This window comes from Dasypus novemcinctus, chromosome 27 (assembly GCF_030445035.2).
Source record: "Dasypus novemcinctus isolate mDasNov1 chromosome 27, mDasNov1.1.hap2, whole genome shotgun sequence".
NCBI classification, from domain to species: Eukaryota; Metazoa; Chordata; class Mammalia; order Cingulata; family Dasypodidae; genus Dasypus; species Dasypus novemcinctus.
This window is the reverse complement of record NC_080699.1, coordinates 40,080,753-40,103,120: the sequence shown is the minus strand read 5'-3', so window position 1 is coordinate 40,103,120 and position 22,368 is coordinate 40,080,753. Positions and strand designations below refer to the sequence as shown.

Genomic DNA, 22,368 nt, shown 5'->3' with positions numbered 1-22,368 from the left:
ACCGAAAATATCTGTGCTCAGGTTTTCTCCAACAGCCTGCAAAAACTGTTTCAGATACAGCTGCTGTAGTGGCCTGGCGTTCTGCAGCCTAGAAAAACCAGTTCATTATCTTAATCCACTTCTGTGAGCACCAGCCCATTGTAAGGGTGTGGCCCAGGATGAGTATTAATCTTATCAGACCAGGGCCTCAGAATCGACCGGAAGCAGCCAGAAGCTGGAAGTCAGAGAAAGACCCCGTCGCCACGTGTATTGTCAGGTTATGGAAAAGTCAAGGAGCCCCAAAGATTGCCTGCCAGCCACAAGCTACTACCCCAAAGAGGGAGCAGGACGTCACGCCTTGAAACGCTGAGCCCACAGAATGCCTGTTGTTAAGCCTACCCCACTCTATGGTATTTGTTTTAGCAGCTAGGAAACTAAAGCAGTTGTTGAAATCAGTTTAGGAAATTGCTGAAAGAAATCACCGTAGATTCCAGTTAAATGCACCTTCTTTTCTTACATTTTGATGGCTAACAAGAGTGTCTGGTAATTGGAAGAATGGGGTACTCTGATGGTTCCTTGAGAAATTCTCAAATCCACAAGAGTTACGTGGTTTAAAGCTATAAATACCGGAAGAGCCTGGGCTAGTTCAAAAGAGATAGGTGGTCACAAGTAAAATAACAACAGGAATGAGGAAAGGGGATCCGTGAGATGCTTCCTCTTAAGAGGGATTTAGTTCAGGGTGGGTTATGGTAAATAGAGTCAAGCCCCAAGAGCCCAAGTTCTTATTTTATCTAGTCGCTGGGAGAGAAAGAACAATCTCCTTCATCTCCCACTCTTTAGCCCCACTAAAACATTAAAGGTTAACTGATTGAGGCTTTTTTTTTTTAAGATTTATTTTTTATTTCTTTCTCTCCCCCCATCTGCTCTCGTGTCCACTCGCTGTGTGTTCTTCTGTGTCCATTTGCATTCTCAGTGGCTCCGGAAATCTGTCTTTTTTTGAGGCACCACTCCTGGGTGGGCTGCGCTTTTTTCACACAGGGTGGCTCTTCCTTGCAGGACTCACTCCTTGAGTGCGGGGCTCCCCTACGCCGGGGACACCCCTGCGTGGCATGGTACTCCTTGCGTGCAGCAGCACTGTGCATGGCCAGCTTACCACACGTACCAGGAGGCCCTGGGTTTGAACCCTGGACCTCCTGTATGGTAGGCGGATGCTCTATCAGTTCAGCCACATCTGCTTCAGTGATTTAGACTTAAAAAATAAAAAGAAGCCTTTCTCAGGCTTCTGACAATTAGAGAACAAAATTCAAAGGTCTTCAAAAAGACAGTAAAAACAACCAGAGGAGATCCCGTACATATGATATAAAGTTCAAGCCACATAGGAACTGCCAATTCAGTTATTTTAGTTTCAAGTCTATAAAGATTTCTAAAAGCCTACAAGAGTAGGCTCCAGAGACAATAAAAGTGTCACGAGTCCTGATTCTAAAGAAGGCAGGCCTGGCCTGGTAGGGAAGACATCAGGTAAACAAAATAACCATAATGAAAAGTAAAAGTACAAGTTAAAGATTCTCTGACTCTGTCATAGAGGAGATCCCTGACTTATAGTTTGGTTCCTAAATGACAATTAAAAGTTAAGCCACAGGGGAAGTGGATGTGGCTCAAACAGTTGGGTGCCCACCTACCACATGGGAGGTCCCAGGTTCGGTTCCCAGTGCCTCCTAAAAGAAGACAAGCAAGACAGCGAGCTGATGCTTGTCACAACAAGATGACACAATAAGGAGATACGAGAGACATAACAAGCAGGGAGCGGATTGGCTCAAGCAATTGGGCACCTCTCTCCCACATGGGAGGGCCTGGGTTCGATTCCTGGTGCCTCCTAAAAACAAGACAAGGAGAAAGAGAGGACACAACAAACAGACACAGAGAGCAGAAAGCAAGTGCAAACAATGGGGGCAGGGGTTTTTAAAAAAAAAAGCCACAATAAAAGGTACAATAATGGTGCCCTTATTTTCCTAGTACACATATAAAGTGGGAGTTTATTCCTGAAATTCATGTGGTACCACAGAAATATCCAAGCAAATATGGAGAAAAGAACATAAAACAAAGGCTATTATAAACCCAAGTATCACTAGGTCAGAAATGTTCTTTTCTGGAGTGTTTTTCACGGGCTGGACAATGCTGCTTATGTATGTAAATCTAGTGAAATACAAGGGGGAGATGACATTCTTTCCCTGGAGCAAGCATGAGTATCCTTTGATACCCTAAGAACCTATTATTTCCTTCAAAATTATGAGTATGGATCATTTTCATTGCTAATTCTTTGTACATGAATCTTTCAGTCATGTCAAGAAGAGGCTCATGTATTTTCCCACAGACACATCTTCAATGATCCCTTACTCTGGATTTCAGCTAACTTCTCTGGAAAATTCAGGGACGTCTGCTCACCAGTGCCTGCAATAATCCCCTGAACACTGATCTTCCTTAAAATTCACCTAATCAATTTTTTCTGGAGCAAACCATCTTTTCCTTGTGCTAAAATCCTTCATTTAATGATTTACACACATTAAATCAAGTTTAACCCATTATTCTGTATAGCAACACATCACTTTTAAATTAAGACACCCCATTAAAAACAAATCAGCCTTTTAAAGAAGATGGCGGTGAAAGGTGAAAGCGAAGGAAGTGCCTGCCCCTCCCGAAACCAAAGCCAAAGCAAAAGCTTTGAAAGCCAAGAAGGCAGTACTGAAAGGCATCCACAGCTACGAAAAAAAAAAAAGATCCGCACGTCACCCACCTTCCGGCAGCCTAAGACGCTGCATCTCAGGAGAAAGCCCAAATATCCTCGGAAAAGCGCCCCCAGGAGAAACAAGCTTGACCACGACGTCATCATCAAGTTCCCCCTGACCACGGAGTCAGCCATGAAGAAGACTGAAGACAAGAATGCACTTGTGTTCACTGTGGATGTCAAGGCCAACAAGCACCAGATCACGCAAGCTGTGAAGGAGCTCTATGACATTGATGTGGCCAAGGTCAACACCCTGATCAGGCCTGATGGAGAGAAGGCTCCTGACTTATGATGCTTTGGATGTTGCCAACAAAATTGGGATCATCTAAACTGAGTCCAGCTGGCTAATTCTAAATATATTAAGTTTTATGACCATTAAAAAAAAAAAACACAACAAATCAAAAACAGCAGTCCAGAGTGTGGCAACCTTCAGCAAATACCAAACTATTATACTCTGGATTAAAAATAAATAAATAAAACTGCCTTGTAAATTTTATATTCTCAAATAATCTTAATTTTAATATATCATTACAAACCACAACCCTATATATATAGAGAAATTAATTCTCCATTTCTTAAAATTTGCCCAATGAGAACTGAATATGATTTGAGAACACTGACAAACCAGTTTACAAAAAAGCGAAATTAATTCTACTAAAAGTGAAGGGTTGTTTTGTCCCTAGTAGATATCTGTCAGCCCAAACACTTCAAGAATTTCTATCACCTCAAGTACAAAGGCAATGACTAGTGGAGGAGGATGGTCCACTGACGGGTCCTTGATATAGACAACTACATGTATGAACCTTTACTCCTAAAATTGAAACTTAGCATAATATTATAGGGTGCCTAAGCGCTACCTCCTGAGAGCCTCCTTGTTGCTCAAATGTGGTCTCTCTCTAAGCCAAACTCAGCATACAAATGCAGTAACTTCCCCTCAGCGTGGGACATGACTCTCAGAGCCTCCCTGGCACCAAGGGATTACTACCAAGCACCAACTAGCAATGCAACTGGAAAAAGACCTTGACCAAAGGGGGGAAGGTAAAGACAAATGAGTTTATATGACTAAGAGACTTCAAAGTGAGTTGGGAGGTCATTCTAGAGGTTATGCTTATGCATGTCTCAGCAGGATCTCATTGACTGCCAAATTACACACTACCCCAAACAGTGGGGCTCCTGAGGGCTCTGGAGATGCACAGGCACTATGGTCAGGGCAGACAGCTCATGAGTTTGGTGCCTTGCCAGTGGGCCCTACTTTGGTGTTTGTGCTCCCCAAAGCGGTAAAACTGGACTCAATTGTGGTTTCCCTACACATGGCTCTTCAGCCTTCTATTTGAACCTACAGCTGGTGATGGAATTGGTAGGTGTACATCCAAGAGTCTTGACTCTTTGGGCTGTCCATGTGTCAGCTGGGTCCTGAGCCTCAACGGGAGTTGCAACATCTACTCTCCAGTCCATTGTACTCACCCAGGACAACTAACAAGGTGGTGATGATGGACAACCACCACACCAAGAAAGTCTACAACTGCAAGAGCTGCCATCCATCAGCTGTATGGCACTGAAGCCCCGTCTCAATTAGGTGGAGTGAGCATCACCATCCCAGAGTCTTCAGGATGGGGAATGCACTATGAACTAGAGTGGTCTTACTGATATTTTACTATAGACTTATTATGATTCTAGCAATGGAAGAAATTATATCACTGGCGTGGAGGCAGTGGCCACTGAAGGTTCTGAGGTCAGGGAGAGGGAAAACAGGTGTAACTTGGGGGCATATTCAGGACAAGGGAACTGTCCTGAATGACACTTCAATGACAGATACAGGTCATTATATATCTTGCCACAACCTAAAGAACTGTATGGGATAACATGTAAGCTACAATGTAAACTACATCCATGCTTAGGGGCAATGCTCCAAAATGTGCTCATCAATTGCAATGACATTAATGAAGGATGCTGTTAATGAGGGTAAATGCGAGCGGTGTGGAGAGCAGGGCATATGGGAATCCTCTACATTTTTTATGCTAACATTTATGTAATCTGAATATTTAAAAAAAAAAAAAAGAATTTCTACCAAACATACACATTTCCCTTATGAAAGAAAGTGAAAGAGAAAAAGAGGAAAAATATGTAAGCACTAAGGTAATTTTCAGTGACTATTAGACCTTGTGCGGCACACACACTTCGTCTACAAAAACCCCTCCTTGCTTTCTGTTTTCTTCTAAACAGGTGTAGCTGTCAGTTGCCAGAAGTTTTCACCTTGAACCCTTTCCAAGACTGACCAGGGCAAACAGCTACTTAGGTCTAATACTTGGTAAATCAGAACTCAAGGCACATTTGGGCAATCTATGCTGGCTTTTATTAGAATGACTCAGAGCTTCTCCTCCATCCCCAGCATCTCTTGGGAGCAGCTTTTAAGGAGTTCGGAGGAATAATTTTTGTAACTCATTTGCCAGCCTGAAAACAGGCTGAATAACTTTATGGAAGACAGCCAAGTGCTCGGACAGGGTTAAAGTGGACTCCTCTGCCCTACGAAAATGCAGGTTTCAAAAACGTCCAAAGGTATGTAATACTAATAGTTACATAAATAACACCACAAAACCTAACATGACAATATTTTAACTTGGTGAAGAATGAACTATATATACACTGGTATAAAATGATGCCAACTTACCTATATTTTTTGGGATACTGTTTATTTTCTGACCACTTCATTGTCTACATAAGAATCTCACTGCTTTCTTTGAAACATTTTCTCCCATAAAATACAAAAATGAGACAAACTGATATGGTAACATATCTTAAAGAAATGTAATTATCTTCAAAAATTACCAGGTAAAAACAACGCTAATAGTGGTACAATGGTTAGGCTAATGTGTCAATCGGCCAGGTAACTGTGCCCAGTTGTTTGGTGTGCCTGTAACATCACCTTCTTAATAATAATGCTTTGCTGAAGTGACTAGTATAACCTCAAACTCAACTTGGATTTTACGGTCTATTTTCATTTCAGAGACAGACATAGATGGCTGCTCACTTAAACTAAGACCATCACAGAGGTATTTTAGTGAGGATACCACCAGATGATGTGCAATGCCTCATTCTTCTACAATTCTGTATAAGTTCAGCTTCTTTTGCTACAGATGCAGACAAAAAACCGCATGCAATGGCTCGGCTTGGCTGGAAGCTTAACAGGTTAGAGTATGTAGGTTGCATTTAACCTTTTAAGAGCAATACTTAAAACATACCATCTGACTTTAATCTGTCCTGAGTACTATCCCTACTGTTTAAAAACAACACTAACCAATAATGAATCTTGTAACTTGTATCAATTCCCAAGATTCATCTTCTAAAATAATCCCAGCAGGATATTTGATCAATTTAAGTCCTGAGGAAGCTAATCAAGCCTCAAATAATTATTTTTCTTAAGAGTTGCTGGGGGGAGGGGAGGTGCTGGCAGGACAAATATTCATAACACCTTCTAACCCAACAAAGAAGTTTCTGCTGTGAAATGTGTGAAATGTGTGTTTTAGTTCACTTGAAATCTGACAAGGGTAACAAATATTTATCGCAAGAGATCCTTTCAAGCCAACTTTCTCTTTTCTTGACACTTAGGACAAGGGATGGAAACAGCCCTGCATTAGACAACAGGGAACAGGAGCAGATGGGGATGTACTACAAAAATGGTGACCCACACTCCAGACAGCAAAGCAGGGAGGTCTGCCAGGGCCCTGCTGCCAGATCTCCAATTTCTTTAAAGACTGGGGAGAAACGTTTTACATGAAAAGCCATGTTATTTGGAAACAGTGATCTCTAACTTAAATTGTGGTTCACTATGGCACTTGCCAAATAAAGCACATGTCCAGGAGAGGTTCTGTTTGCAGGCTGCAGGTTTTCAACCTCTGCTTTAGGTTATGTACCAGGTATTCCAGTCAGGAAGATATTTACCATTTATATCTAAATAAAAAGACCGTAGAGACGGACAGTTCATCTAAAAAGAAAATCCACCAAAACACCTAACACCCAAAAGACAGGGTTTATCAATTGTATTCTGCCGGCCGCAAGAAATCTGATTATGGTAATTCACTTTAAAGATTGATGGCATTTCAGTTGTATAACACAGGGAATCTTTCTTGGGACTGATATAATGTAGAATATCTGAAAGTAAATCCTATAAATGGATAAGAAAAAAGAAAAGCTAGATATAAGTCCTTTTAAAAAATAACCAGAGGGGAGCAGATGTAGCTCAATCAGTTGAGCACCTGCTTCCCACATACAAGGTCCTGGGTTTGATCTCCAGCACCTCCTAAAATCAAACAACAAACAAAAAAGCCACCTCTGGGGAACCAAGGTGGTCTCAGTTGAGCACCAGCTTCCAACATTCAAGGTCCCAGATTCAATCCCTATCTCCAGCACCTCAAAAACAAAACAAAACAAAACAAAACAAACCCATAGGGGAGTAGATGTAGCTCAAGTGGTTGAGCACTTGCTTCCCATGTATGAGATCCTGGGTGCGATCCTCAGTACCTCCAAAAAAAAAAAACCAAACCAAAACAAATGAGAAAACCAATTCTCAGGAATCAGATGTGGCTCAAGTGATTGGGCTCCTGTCTACCATATTGTGGGTCCAGGGTTCGAGTTCCTGGGCCTCCTGGTGAAAGGCAAGCTGGCCTGCGCGATGAGCTGGCCCAAGTGGTGAACTGGCCCACGTGGAGTGCTCGCCCGCATGGAGTGCTGGCCTGTGCTGAGAGCTGACCCGTGCAGGCGTACTGGCCCGTGCAAAGAGCTGGCACAGGAAGATGCAACAGAGAGACACAGAGGAGAGACAGTAAGTGACAAAGCAGACCAGGGAGCTGAGGTGGCACAAGAGACTGAACGCCTCTCGCCCACTCCAGAAGGTTCCTGGTGCAGCTAAAGAGAAGGCGAGCAGACACAGAAGATCACACAGCAAGTGGACGCAGAAAGCAGGCAATGAAGGGGGAGGGTGTAAATAAAATAAATCTTTTTTTAAAAAAGAGAAACCAACTCTCACTGGGGAGCAGATGTAGCCCAGGGGTTAAGTGCCTGCTTCCCAGGTATGAGGTCCTGGGTTCATTACTCCATACTTCCTAAAAAAAAACAACAATTTTTTTTAAGTAGCCAGAAAAGTGTATCACTTTCATAACAACCACTGTAGAAACCATACAGCGCCTTTAGCTATGGTGCTGTTTGTTTTGTCACAGCGCCATGCATGCAGCAGTTAAACTCTCTGAAGGGTCATCAATTTATAAGTTTTAAAATATTTAATGAGATGGCAAGTTATTATATTAAGATAAATAGAGAAGGGGGAATTCACTTTTTAAGAATTAATATAATTAATTATATATGTGAGTGTGGTTAAAGGGGGAAATTTTAAGTCATATATATGTTACCAGAAGAAAAATTAAAAGAAAAAACATAAAGGACTATACAACACATCAAACCCTACTGTGAACAATAGACTATAATTAATAGTACAATTATAAAAATAATCTTTTATGAATTATAATAAATGTACCTCACTAATGCAAGGTGTTAATAGGGTTGTACAAGGGACTCCTGTATTTTATATATTTTTGGCATGGCACTTCTGTAAACCTACAACTTCTCTAACAAAAAAACTAAACACCTGCAAAAAACTATTCTTAAAATAAAACTAAATCACACATGTTTAAGAAAAAATAAATTAAGATGTATAAAAAGCCTAAATTTAAAAAACAAAAATGTTAACATTTACCTGGATGGTAAAGTTTTTAATGAAACAATGTAAGAATTAGCAAATCAGTTTCCAGGATATATTACAAATATTCAAGTCATAATCTAAATTTCGTAACCTGATCTTAGAAGAGCCTATTTAGATAAGGCCAAATTGAACGAAGGTAGACCCTCATCTATTATATGAAGTCCAAATAAGTGAAAGAAACTGGACAAGGAAGTAGAAGCAGAAGTCAGAAGAAGCCAGAGAATCAAGTAGATTGTCATGAGATAGAGATGCGAGTCAAGGAACCCCAAGGACTGCAAGCCAGCAGCACAATACTACATACTGCAGGAGAAAGCACACCCTGAAGACCTTAATTTTAGACTTCTAATCTCCAAAATCACAAAAAATTTAGGTTGCTTAAGCCAGCCTATGTGTGGTATTTATAGCAGCCCTATAATATAAATGTATAAATATATATAAATTTCTTTCTGACAAAAGGTCAGAAGAAAATCTATATAATGAAGCCTGGAGAGACAAATAGGATAGAAAACACAGGAGAAGGCAAGAGACATAGAAAATACAGTGAGAAAATATACGACTTGTGTACTTGTAGTCCCAGAAGGAAGACAAAAACAATATTTAGAACTGAGGACTTTCTAAAACTGATGAAAGATATCAAAACCACAGAGTCAAGGAACTCTACAAGCTGAATACATTTTTTAAAAATCCACACCTAGATACCTAAAAGTAAAACTATAGAAAACCAGATTCAAAGGAAAAAAAAGTTTAAAAGCAGCCAGAGAAAAGTGGTACATGATCTTCAAAGAAGCAACAATTATACTGATAGCCAACTTCAATAAAAATCATGGACATCAGGAATGGAATGAAATAATTAAAGTGGTGAAAGAAATTACATTCCTGATGAACACAGCTTTCAAGAAAGCCAGTGATACATACTTTACTGAAAGAATATGTCACCAGCAGACTTACTCTTAAAAAGATTCCAAAGGGTATTATGGAGGAAAAAAATTATCCCAGCAGAAAGGTCAAAGATGTAAGAGGCATGAAGGGCAACAGAATAACGAAATCTAAACCAGAAGTTGTCAATTGGTTGCAAACTTGTTTTAAAGACTCCCCCCTCCTTTAAGATGTCCTGATTTGTCTTAATCTTCTGGGTTTAAATAATATATGAAATTAACATACATTACACCACAGCGGCATAAAAGTTGAGATGGGGATAAACGGGCTAAAGTATTCTAAGGTGCTTGCTTCCCTCAAGAAAGGGATAAGGCACAAATTAATATAAGACACTGATAAGTGAAAGATATTTACATTTCCAGAGTTACCATTAAAGGTAGTTAATAAAAGACTATGCAAATATGTTCAAAAGTACTAAGAGAGGAAAGTAAAATAACAACCAATTCCAAAGAAGTTAAACAGGGAGAAAAAGAAATAGAGCAGACAGAACAAACAAAAAGCAATATATAAGACAGATGAAAACACAAATGTATTAGTAGTCACATTAAATGTAATTGGGGGAAGTGGACTTGGCCCAGTGGTTAGGGCGTCTGTCTACCACATGGGAGGTCCGCGGTTCAAACACTGGGCTCCTTGACCCGTGTGGAGCTGGCCCATGCGCAGTGCTGATGCGCACAAGGAGTGCCGTGCCATGCAGGGATGTCCCTGTGTAGGGGAGCCCCATGCTCAAGGAGTGCGCCCCGTAAGAAGAGCCGCCCAGCACGAAAGAAAGTGCAGCCTGCCCAGGAATGGCGCCTCACATATGGAGAGCTGACACAGCAAGATGACGCAACAAAAAGAAACACAGATTCCCAGTGCAACTGGCAACAACAGAAGCAGACAAAGAAGAACACACAGCAAACAGACACAGAGAACAGACAACTGGGGGGGGGGAAGCAGAGAGAAATAAACGAAATCTTTAAAAAATAAATAAATAAATAAATGTAATTGGACTAAATATCCTAATTAGAGGACAAACTGGGAAAAGAAAAAAAAACGATAAACTCATCTAAAACATAAAGTTGGAAATTACACAAAGCCAATGATAAAAGCAAACACATGACTTAAGATAAAGAGGTTCAAGTCTCCAGGAAGAGATAAAAATGACAAATTTGTATGCACCTAGTAACATGGCGTCAAAATACACAAAGGAAAAATTTACAGAACTACCAGGTGGAAAAAACATACCCAAAATTATAAAAGGATATTTTGGCATTAATTAACTTTCTCATTAACTAATAAAAGAGGGGAAAACATTCATTAAAAAAAAAAAAACAGTGGGAAAGACAGCTACAGAACACACATTCTTTTCATGCTCACTGTGCAAAATTTACCATCGATTGGGCCATAAAGCAAGTTACAATAATTTTTTCAAATCATAGAGTAAGTTCTCTGACCACAATGCAATTAAGCTAGAAATAAATAGCAAAAAGACACCTTGGAAAATCTCCAGGGAGCAGATGTGGCTCAAGCAGTGGAGTGCCTGCCTCCCAGATGGGAGGTCCCAGGTTCAGTTCTGATACCTCCTAAAGAAAAAACAAGCACACAACAAGCAAAAGCCAACAAGCAATACAGACAAGGGAGCCATCTCAGCGGGGGGGGGGGGGGGGGTGTCTCCGTATACTTGGAATTTAAGAAATGTACTCCTAAATAATCCTTGAATCAAAAAAAAAGTAAGTTTTTAAAAAATGATAGAATACTATATTACCAAAATTTGTGAACTGCGGCTATAGCTTAATACATTTTAAGGAAAATGTATCACTTTAAGTGCATATATTAAGAAAGAAGAAAGGCTATAAAAATTGCATTAGGCAACCATTCAAATTATTACAAAAAGAACAAATTATTACCCAAAGGAAGTAGAAAGAAGAAAACAGACGGAAAAGTAATAAAACTGAAAACAAACATACAACATAGAAGATCAACAAAGCCCAAAACTGATTATTTGAAAAGACTATTGGGAAGCAGATATGGCTCCAGTGATAGAGCTTCCACCCACCATATGGGAGGACCTGGGTTCAATCTCTGGGCCTCCTGGTGAAAAAGAAGAAGAGAAAGCATGCCTGCATGGTGAGCCAGTGAGCCAGTACCCTGTGCAAGTCAGCCAGCAAGATGATGATGCAGCAAAAGACAGACAAGGGGAAGTCAAGGTGAAGCACAGTAGCAGCCAGGAACTGAGGTGGCGCAATTGACAGGGAACCTCTCTCCCCATCAGAAGTCCCCAGGATTGAATCCCAGTGAATCCCAGAGGAGAGAAAATGAGAAGAGAAGACAACACAGACAGCAAAAACAGCAGGGCAGGAGGAAAGGAAGGCGGGGAATAAATAAATAAATCTTTAGGGAAAAAAAAAAGGACTATTAACGTCTGGCAAAAGTGATTAAAACAAGGGAACGGAGGTGGCTCAAGCAATTAGGCACCTCCCTCCCACACGGGAGGCCCTGGGTTCAGTTCCCAGTGTGTCCTAAAAAGAAGACAAGCAGACAGCGAATGCAAACAATGGGGGGGGGGGGGGAGAAATGAATAATAATAAATAATAAAGGGAAGCAGATGTGGCTCAGAAGATTGGGCTTCCACCTCCACTGTGGGACTAGGGTTCAATTCCCAGGGCCTCCTGGTAAAGGCAAGCCAGGCCCACGTAGCTCAACCAGGCCCATAAGATGATGACACAACAAAAGAGACACCGGGAGAGTGAAGGGGAGAGTCAAGGAGAGACGCAATAGAAACCAGGAACTGAGGTGGCGCGCGCTACAGAGTACCTCTCTCCCACACTGGAGGCCCCCAGATCAAATTCCAATGAAGGCTAAAAGAGAAAACAAGAAGAGAAGACAAAAAGAAAACAGACAAAGAGGATCACACAGCAAATGGACATGGACTTTCAGAAAACAAAACCAGCAGGGAAGTGGATGTGGCTCCAGTGCTAGGGCTTCCGCCCACCATACGGGAGAACCTGGGTTCAATCCCTAGGGCCTCCCGGTGAAAAAGAAGATAAAGTGTGCCCGCATGGCGAGCCAGTGCCCATGTGAGCGCCCATGTGGAGAGCCAGTGCCCGCGCGAGTGGAGTCGCGCAGCAAGTGTGACACATCAAAAGACAGACAAGGGGAGAGTCAAGGTGAAGCGCAGCAGGAACCAAGAACCAAGGTGGCACAATTGACAGGGAACCTCTCTCCCAATCAGAGGTCTCCAGGATCGAATCCCGGTGAATCACAAAGAGCAAATGAGAAGAGAAGAGAACACAGACAGCAAAAACAGCAGGGCAGGAGGAGGGGAAGGGGAAAAATAAATAAATCTTAATTAAAAAAAAAAAAAACAAATCCAGCAGGGTGGGGGGGAGAGGGGGAGAAAAAAATAAAGGATTGCTATTCACAAATGCCTACTGCCTAATTATTTTTAAAAATCAATTAAAACAAAAAAAGTAAAAAATAACTGAGGTCAGGCATGAAAAAAAGATCCAACTGACACTGAAGAAGGTACTATATGATCCAAACTGTCAAAAAATTTAAAAATTCAGAATAAACAAATTCTTTGAAAAGCATACCTTACTAAAACTAACACCAGAAAATCAAAATAATCCTGTAATAAGCATATAAATTGAATCCTTAATTAAAATCCTAACACACACAAAAAAATTGCAGATGGCTTCATTTGTGTATTTTCTCATTTTCCAAAATGTAACCCAAAAATTGCCTATCAAATAAAATATTTCAAGAACAGAAAAAGAGGCAATGTTCCCAACTCTTTTTAGAAACTATGAGATTATTAAAAAAAAAAAGTTGCATGTCAAAATAACTTTTGAGCACAGAGAAAAATTCTGATGAAAATTTAACAAACTAAATCTGGAAAATATATAAGCATACACATACCTATGACAACCAAGTTTGGTTCACTTCAGGAATACAAACTTGGTTACACATTTTTAAAAAATCAATCACTATATTTCACACCATCAGAATAAAGAAGAAAAACCATACGAGTATCTTAATAGTTGAAAAAGGGGGAATTCAACAATTATTCATGATGAGAATCCTTAGCAAACTTGGAACAAAGAAAAGAAGAATATGGTGTTTACAAAAAAAAAACCTATAACAAATAGCATACATAAATGGTGAACATACAGTTTCCCCAGGAGTTAAGACAATGAAACCAGGTATCTCCACTCCTAATGAACATTTTACCAGAGTCCTAGCCAGTGCAATAAAGCAAAAGAAGGAAATAAAAGATACAAGGAATGAAAGGAAAGAAGTAAACTTGTCATGACTCACAGATTATACTCAGGAAATTTCAAAATAAATTACAGATAAATTATTGGAAGTAGTACACAAGTTTAGCAAGGCTGCCCAATACAAGGTCAATTTGCAGAAATCAATGCATTTCTATGAACACAACCAACAAAATTTTAAGATGCAATTTACAATAGCATTAAAAATTTGAACACCTATGAATAAATCTAACAAAAGATGCAGATGCTTTCTATACAGAAAGTTATAAAACATTGAGGGTAATTAGGACCTAAATATATAAAGGTATATATATCGTATTCATGGATTAGAGTACTCGATGGTATAAAAATGTCAATGTTACCCAATTGATCTATAGACTCAAAATGCAACTCCAAGAAAGCAACGGGAGGTTGTTTTTGGTGAAGCCTGGCAAATTTATATGGGAAATAAAAGGGTTAGAAATAGCCAAGATACCCTTGAAGACAACCAAATTAGAAAGGCTTGCCCTAATAGATCTAAAACTTTATTATAAATTCATTAATTAAGGCAGTGTGCACTTGGTGCAAGGATAGACGAACAGAAGGCAGAGCCCAAAAACAGACCCACAAATACAGTGATATGTGATCTATTACATAACAAAGGTGGCAGAAGAGAGCAAAATGGAAAGGATGGCCTTGACAACAGCCGTGCAGGCTCAACAGCTATATACATAGTACGGGCTAGACATACATGGGAAAACAAAATTTTAGAAGATTCCTACTTCATATCTACCAAAAAGGAAAAAAAAATCAGTGCCAGGTAAACTGGAGATCCAAAGGTGAAAGGCAAAACATGAAGTGCCCAACAGACAATATAGGAGAATATCTTTATGTTCTTAGGGTAGAAAAAGATTTTTAAAATAGGATACAAAAAACAGTGACCATAAAAACTTCTTAACTGATAAATTAAACATTAAAGCTAAACATAATCTTAATCTCAAACTGGAAACAGCACCAATGCCCATCAGCAGAATAAATGGTTGTATGTTCATACAAGAGAATATTTTACAGCAGTGAAAACAAACCGTCAACAACAGGAATGACTCTCAAAAGCATGTTCAGTGAAAGAAGCCAGACACATAAGCCTCCGTACTGAGGAAGTTTAAAAACCGGCAAAACTAAACTGCAGTGCTTAGGGACAAACACTTCGGCAGTCAACTCCAAAGAAAGACGAGAAGGGATTACCATAAAAGTCAGGGAACAGTCACCCTCCGGGGTGGGGAGGCTGGGACATTCTACATCTTGACCTTGGTGTAAAGAAAATACATGGATTTTTTTGTTTTGTTTTGTGTAACTTTAAATTTTAACAAGCTCAAAAATGCCAAAGGCCTTTCAACGTTGTGGAGGGAGGGCAGTGACAGTGCCCTGGGCGTGCACCTTGGCATTCTCACCTTAAGTCATCAGGATGGGCTCAATTATCTCTCTGTACTTATAAACGAATATTTATCATAGCTCTAAGAGCCTGAGCATTCTTTAGACAATCCGAAGATTCTGAGCAGAGCACAGAAAGGCTAAACAACAAACTCCAGGGAAGAGTTACTTATGGAAAGGACACTTAAATGGAATGAGGAAAAGTGAAACCAGGCCTTTATTTGTACTGTTATGTTTTATTTCTGTACCCACCACTAATAAAGCAAATATAGAAAATGTTAAGACTTACCAAAACTGAGCGGTAGGTGTGAAGATTTGTAATGTTATTCACTGTACTATATTTGAAATATTCATAATTAAAGGAGGTAAAATAAGAGGGCCCTAACATCTCTCCAAGTAAATACCCTGCTGCCTTCGGCCTGGGCAAGTCATCTCTTTATTTAGCCTTCCAGGAACAAAGTATGAAATATCTGGAAAGAGTTCTGTTCTTCAGCACCACCATCAAATCCCGTATTTTCCTCTTCTCTCAGCTAAATACCTCCCTTACAGATCATCCAGGCTTCATGTCAAATATTTCATATTCTTTATCATCCCAAATGCATCGTGCGAGAGGGCGCTCCCAGGCCTCCACTTCGCCTGCTAACTTTTAACCTGCAGACAATCCCAGGAAGGACAAATGGGCTGTGCCCTCGCAGCCAGCCCAGCTGAGGACCTCTGAGCTGGAGGACGGAGCAGGCTGGGATGGTGTCCACCCACCGCTCGCAGCTCCTTTCTCTGACTGACCCCAGTGGATGGAAGCACGTGCCCTCCTCCGCCTTCTCCTGCCATCGGCTCCAGAAGGCAGGACCTGAGAATCTGAGTCCATCAAGGCACCGCCGTTCCCGCTAGCTCTACGCATTGGGGACAGTTCCGTCCGATGGGACTCGAGGGGTCTTGGGCAGTCGACTTTGAGAAAAGCAGCTTCACTCTTAAAAAGAGATACACAGGGGGAGGTGGTCTGTTCTTCCACTGGACCTTAACACATCTGGGCATATCCTCTGGACTGCTGTTGATCCTGCAAGTGAGCGGGGCTGGTCTGAGGGTGGCAGATTAGAACAGAAAGGTGGCCACAGGCTGCTCAGTCAACCAGGTGCTCCACGGCAAGCAACGAGGAGCTTTTTCCCTGGACCTTACGGTGAGTGTAAATCTGGTGCAGGTACCCCTTCTCCTGAATAATTTCAGATCCTGATTTTGACAGGACTCCCCACAGGGGGTCATTCTTTACGGTGCTCTGTGTATATTCTTTGCTCAAAACTTTGTGACAGAAAACAAGGATGAAACAAGCTAATTTTTAAATTTTAAAAAATTACATCTTTTTAAAAAGCATGGAGGCGGCGGACTTGGCCCAGTGGTTAGGGTGTCCGTCTACCACATGGGAGGTCCACGGTTCAAACCCCAGGCCTCCCTGACTCGTGTGGAGCTGGCCCACGTGCAGTGCTGATGCGCACAAGGAGTGCCGTGCCACGCAGGGGTGTCCCCACATAGGGGAGCCCCACGCGCAAGGAGTGCGCCCCATAAGGAGAGACGCCCAGCGCGAAAGAAAGTGCAGCCTGCCCAGGAATGGTGCCACCCACATGGAGAGCTGACACAAGATGACGCAACAAAAAGAAACACAGATTCCCGTGCCACTGACAACAACAGAAGCGGACAAAGAAGACGACGCAGCAAATAGACACAGAGAACAGACAACTGGGGTAGGGGGGAAGAGGAGAGAAATAAATGAATAAATAAATAAATCTTAAAAAAAAATAAAATAAAATAATTTTTCAGGTAATTTTGCAAGGATTTAAAATAAATAAATAAATAAAAAGCATGGAGTTAAAAAAAAAGAGTATGTAAAAAGGCAAAGTTCCTGTAACTCCAGCTTCAAAGGCAACCACTGGTATATGTTGGCTCATAACATTTTAACTGCTCTGAAACTAATTTTTAAAAAATATATTCACATTTAGATTTTTGTTAGAGGGAAAGGTAGAAAGCTAGGTGTGTGTGTGAAAAGGGAATCACTAAGAAACACCCTGATAGAGAGGAAGAACAAGCACTAGACTCTGAGTTAGACCAGCCTCGGCCTCCACTGCCAGCACCTTCATTCACCAAACGATTTGGGGACTTACATAAGACCATGTACCCAATGTGTTTTGTTGTTGTTTTGCTAGAGTTTTGTTTTGTTTTTTTGTACTTGCACATTAGAATCACCTGGGGAGCTTCTGGAAAAAGAGCATCCCAGATGTATTAAATGACAATCTCTGGGGATGAGGTTTTGAAAGCGCAAGCAAATCCATTCTGAAAGTAAAAAGCACCGTCCACATTTGTTTTTACCACTGTACTGTTCAGCGTCTAGCACAGAACCTCCTAATGGAGCTTCAGTAAATACTAGTAGGGTGAATGAATAACAAACAGAAGGCCAGCTACTTTTCCAATCTTCATATTTTAAAAAACAATCAATTACAGTTATGTTTAAAAAGACTTCATTTGAAAAAAAAAAGAAAAAGATCTCGTGATGCTTATTAAGAAAAATTCCCTTCGCAAAAGTAGGCATTAATTATATTTGGCACAAAGCACTAGAACTGAGAAATGATAAAAGGCATTTCTACCTGAAGGCGCCTACATAGTTCACTTTCCATTTTAGGCCATAAATCAAGGTACACTACACTAAATTTAATTAAGCATCAAGGTAATCCAGTTTATCTCCCTAAAAAACAACTCATAAAAATTGAATTATGGACAATTTAGAATTCTCTCGCAATCTCCTTTCCATAGAAACTACAATTACTGAGCAAAGATTTGCCCCTACTTTTTTGTTGCACAGAAACTTTAATTTTCTCTCAGTAGTTCATTTTAGGATAACTCAAAACAGTAAATGTTAGGTACCAGCTTCAATTTACAGTATGGGCCATTTTTATAAAATTTACATAAGTGATAGGACATACGTACATTTTATAAAAATGTTTACAGTTAGGTTTTCTTGGATAATGTGATTTCAGGTTATCTTTCATTTCTTACTATCAGTGTCTTTATTTTTACAACAAATACATACTATCTATATTATTTTTTTGTTACTTTAAAAAGAAAATGCAAAGGTCCAAGAATGTGGTATAGGTGATGAATATAATTAAATTAATAAAAACTCTTAAAATGTTTTTACGGTTTAGTTAAAAACCTGATTTTTTATATTTGGAAAAAATAAATAACCCTACACATTATTACCGCCAAAAATTCAAAAGCTGTTTGGTCTTAAAAAAATAACCATGTTTTTAAATGCAATAAAGGACCTCATTGCATCAAGCGACAAACTGGAATACAGAGAGTAGATTTGATCAAAGAATTATATCCATGTTAAACTTCCCTAAGATAATACTGTACTCCGGTTATATAAGACAATGTCCTTAGTTCTTAAGAAACACACTGACGTTTTCAGGGATAAAGAGGCATGATGCATGCAACTAACTCAAATAGTTCAGCAAGAAATACAACAATAATAATAAGATGCATGATAAAGCAAATGCTAGATGGAGAAAATGTTAAGTGGCATATCTGGGTAAAGGGTATAAGTTGTTTGTAAAAGCCTTAGATTTTTCTCAGTCTGAAAATATTCCTAAATAAAAAGGTTTTTTGTTTTTTATTTAATTGAAGAAAAATTTAAAGTTGTCCTAATAAAAACACTTAAGATCATGCAGGACTAACATCAAATAAGACTTTGTTGGGGAAAAAAGAGCAAAAGAGTAATTTTTAAAAAAATTGTGCTAAGAAAACACTTGTGCAGGACTTTTTTTTTTTCTTTTTTTAAAGGAGGTACCGGGGCCTGAACCAGGGACTTTGTACACCGGAAGCAGGTGTGTAACCACTGAGCTACCTATACCTGCTCCGCTCATGCAGGACTTTAAATCAGCACCATCCAATAGAAATACAATGGGAGCCATACAGGTATTATTAAGTGTGCTAATATCTATATTAAAGTTAAAAGAAACTGGTGTAATGATTTTAGTATATTTTATTTAACCCAGTATTGTCAAAATATGATTTTGACGTAATTAACATAAAATTTTTTTTCAGGCTAACTCTTCAAATTCTGTCGTGCATTTTACCCTTACAGTTATATTTCCATTGAGACACTAAATTTTTGTAGGAAAATACTTGGTCTGCATTTAGATTTCATAAAATACACAGCTAACAAAGTATAATCATATAATCAAGTTGTTTCCCATATAGCTGAAAGTTTTCCAATCACCAAATAGAGTATCAGTTTTAAATTTAAATTCAAATTAGTTAAAATTAAATAAAATTAAGAGGAAAAAAAAGAATTTCCTCAGTCACAATAGCCACCTATCAAGTTCAATAACCACATGTGGTTAACGGCTACAGTACTGGACAGCCCAGCTTGAAGATGACAAATTCCCTCTCCAAAAGACGGACCAGATGGATGAAATTTAATTTATACTTATCAAAAGATTTTTTTTAACATAGATATGACAAAATAACAGCTGAGATTCCTATCAGAAGGATTAGCAAACTCTCTCCCCAAGTCATGAGATATTCCCATTACTACCAGTACTACCATGCAGACACCAACACCAAAGCTGTCTCTATGCTCTGCCTCAGTTTCCTGAAAACTGGCTAGATCAAGTGGCCCACTAACTTTAAAATGTGGCAGTAACCAACTCAGTTCTGGCTTAAGTGTCCACTGCATACGGTGCAGGGTTTCAGCACCAAATATTGCCTTGAGATTCCCAAAGGGAGCAGGCACATGATCGAACTTTCCTTGGATTTAGAAAGAGGAAGTGACCCAGAGTATAAGGGTGCTTTTGTTTTGAATCAGGTGTAAGAGATTAATCTGGTCTGCACCCACCAACACTAAAGATTTTCCAATGGGTAATTCTACGCCAAGCAACTTGATCAGGGTTTTGGCCAGAATCCCTTTGGCTAAACCCAGTGGGGACCTTCCCAAAGACATCCTGATTTAGGTCACTCTCATTTAAGTCAAGGCTTAGGCAGCGCCGTTGCCTGACAGCAGATAAACAAAATCAAATTATACACATGTGAACAAAATTCTGCCAGCCTGATAAAAGGAAAGGCAGCTTGTCTTAAGACTACTTGAAAGACAATTTGTTTTGTGTGATCTATGTATCTTTTAAAAATAAATTTAAAAAATATTAAAAACAAAAAAAAGAAAGACAATTTGGTAATTATGGGAAAAATACTGTTCCAAAGAGCAGGAGTCAACCATAAAATAACATTTGAAAACTATTTTGGGAAATGTTTAACTGCCACTTTGTTTAGCCAGATGGTTCAACTGAACAACATTGTGGCTAAGAATCAAGTTTAGCCCACAATTCTTACTTTTTTCTTGCTCTGAGTGTGCACACAAGTGTTAACATTCTGCCTCAATGAAAGGAAGATATTCTTTAAAATCGACAAATTCTTCTCTGTGAATTCACTAATACCTCACATATACCACTGCGAAGAGAGGTGACATGCTACCCCAAGAGCTAATCCCATCGCCTGTGTAAATTTTTTCCCCCTTTTCCTCCCATCCCACTTATTCAGATCGTCTTCATTTGACATCCTATTGGGGATCACAGAAAGAAATCTAACCATTCAGTAGAAACTAAAACACATCCTAAAGTAAAAGCATGTGCACATAAATATTTACTATTTCTGTTTAAAACTTAACTCCCCCTTCCCCTAAAGAGCTGTAAAGCTTTAAGTAGAGCAAATACAAACGTTTTAAGCTATTCATTCCATCAGGGAGGGTTTTTCTGCCTGGTTAGATCTCTTCTATCCGTGGAAATATTTTAATCATCCTGCAGAAGCCAACCTCCTCTAACCTGGATTTTTTTTTTTTTTTAGGAGAAAGTCGCCCGTCCACGTCTATTTAATTAAATCAGCCTCCCGTCTCCCTGAAATTTAAACTCTTAGTGGAGAGGGATAATAAAAAAAAAAAATGAACTACACCAGAGACACACATTCCAGTCCAACTCGGAGAAGGCAAGCCAAAATAAAGTTGCACGGCTCCCTCTGCGCCAGAGCTGGTTACCCAAGCCCGCCCCCTGCGGACCCCGACCCAGCGGTCTCAAGAGCCGGGAAACCGCCGCTGCCAGCCCAGTCCCCCGACCCAGCCCCGCCGCGCCCGGAGGTCTACACCCGCACCTCGGCGGTACAGGGGCCGCGCGGATTCTGGCAGCGGGAGGTGCGATTAGAAAACGGGGTTACGCCCGTGCGAACGGGCACCACCCCAGGTCGCACCCACTTGACCCCAGAGAGGGTGTGCGCCCCCGGCTGAGGCGCCCGGGGCGGTCTGCCCCGCTCGAGCCCCCTCCCCGGGGCCCGAGGCGGGCGGGGACCTTGGGCGCAGGAGCGCAGGGCGCAGCAGCGCACCCGCGGGCTCCCGCACGCCCGTCGCCGACCGCGCTCCGGGGCGCCCAGGTTTCTTGGGAAAGGGCGAAGGCTGGGCAGCGCCCACCGTGCCCAGGAGGCCGGGGCGGCTCGCTCCCGGGCAAACCCCCAAGCACGGGCGCCCAGGCCGGGGACGCGCTCCCTCCCGGCGGCCGGAGGGGCCGTGGGGAGCGGAGCAAGGCGGTGGAGAAGCCCGGCCCCGAGCGCGGGGGTCTCCTCAGGCACCCCGCCACCAGCACCACCCCCGGCGGGAGCCGCGCCGCTCGCCTCCAGGTCTGGAGCTGCGGCTGCAGAGGCCGACCGCGGGGCGAGGGCGCATTGTCCCGGGGGAGGGCGCGGTCCCAGCCCGGCGGCGCGGAGCCCCCGGGGGGCCTGCAGCCCCGACCTGCGGCGCGCTCTCCCCCCGCGCGCGCCCCGCCGCCTGGCACGCGGCCTCTGCAGCGGCGCGGGCAGCCGACCTCCAGCGCCCACCACTGCGCCAAGCGCGCGGCGGCGGAGGGCGCGGGCCGGGGGAGGGGGCGCCGGAGCCTCCCCGCCGCGCGCCCCGCACGGCAGCCGCACTCCCCGAGCCCGCCTCGCTCGCCCGGCGCCCGGCCCTACCTCGATGTAGCCGGCCAGCGCCGCCCAGGGCGCCGCCAGCCCGAGCAGTAGCAGCAGGAGTAGCCTGCCCGTGGCCGCGCTGGCCGCCGTCCCGGTCGCCGCCATCCTTCGCGCGGTGGCTCTAGCGCTCGGCTCCACCCTCGCACACACGGACGACCGCGCTGCCTCGGCGGCCCAAGGCTCTCTGAAGCCGGGCCGCCGCCGCCCCGGGGGTTTTACCCCGA

The 22,368-nt window shown here is 41.8% G+C and overlaps 1 protein-coding gene across 3 annotated transcripts in view; it reads right to left on the bottom strand.

Annotated features, from left to right (window-relative positions):
* The window catches only part of APLP2 (amyloid beta precursor like protein 2), an 80,695-nt gene extending 58,327 nt beyond the window's left edge, over window positions 1-22,368 (bottom strand). For 2 of the 3 annotated variants that reach the window (XM_004453234.4, XM_071212426.1), the window contains exon 1: window positions 22,145-22,367. In XM_004453234.4, the coding sequence (XP_004453291.1) occupies window positions 22,145-22,249 (105 nt within the window). In that variant the 5' untranslated portion in view covers window positions 22,250-22,367. Of the gene's footprint in view, window positions 1-22,144 lie in introns of all 3 variants that reach the window. The other variant, XM_004453232.3, reaches the window with a different exon arrangement.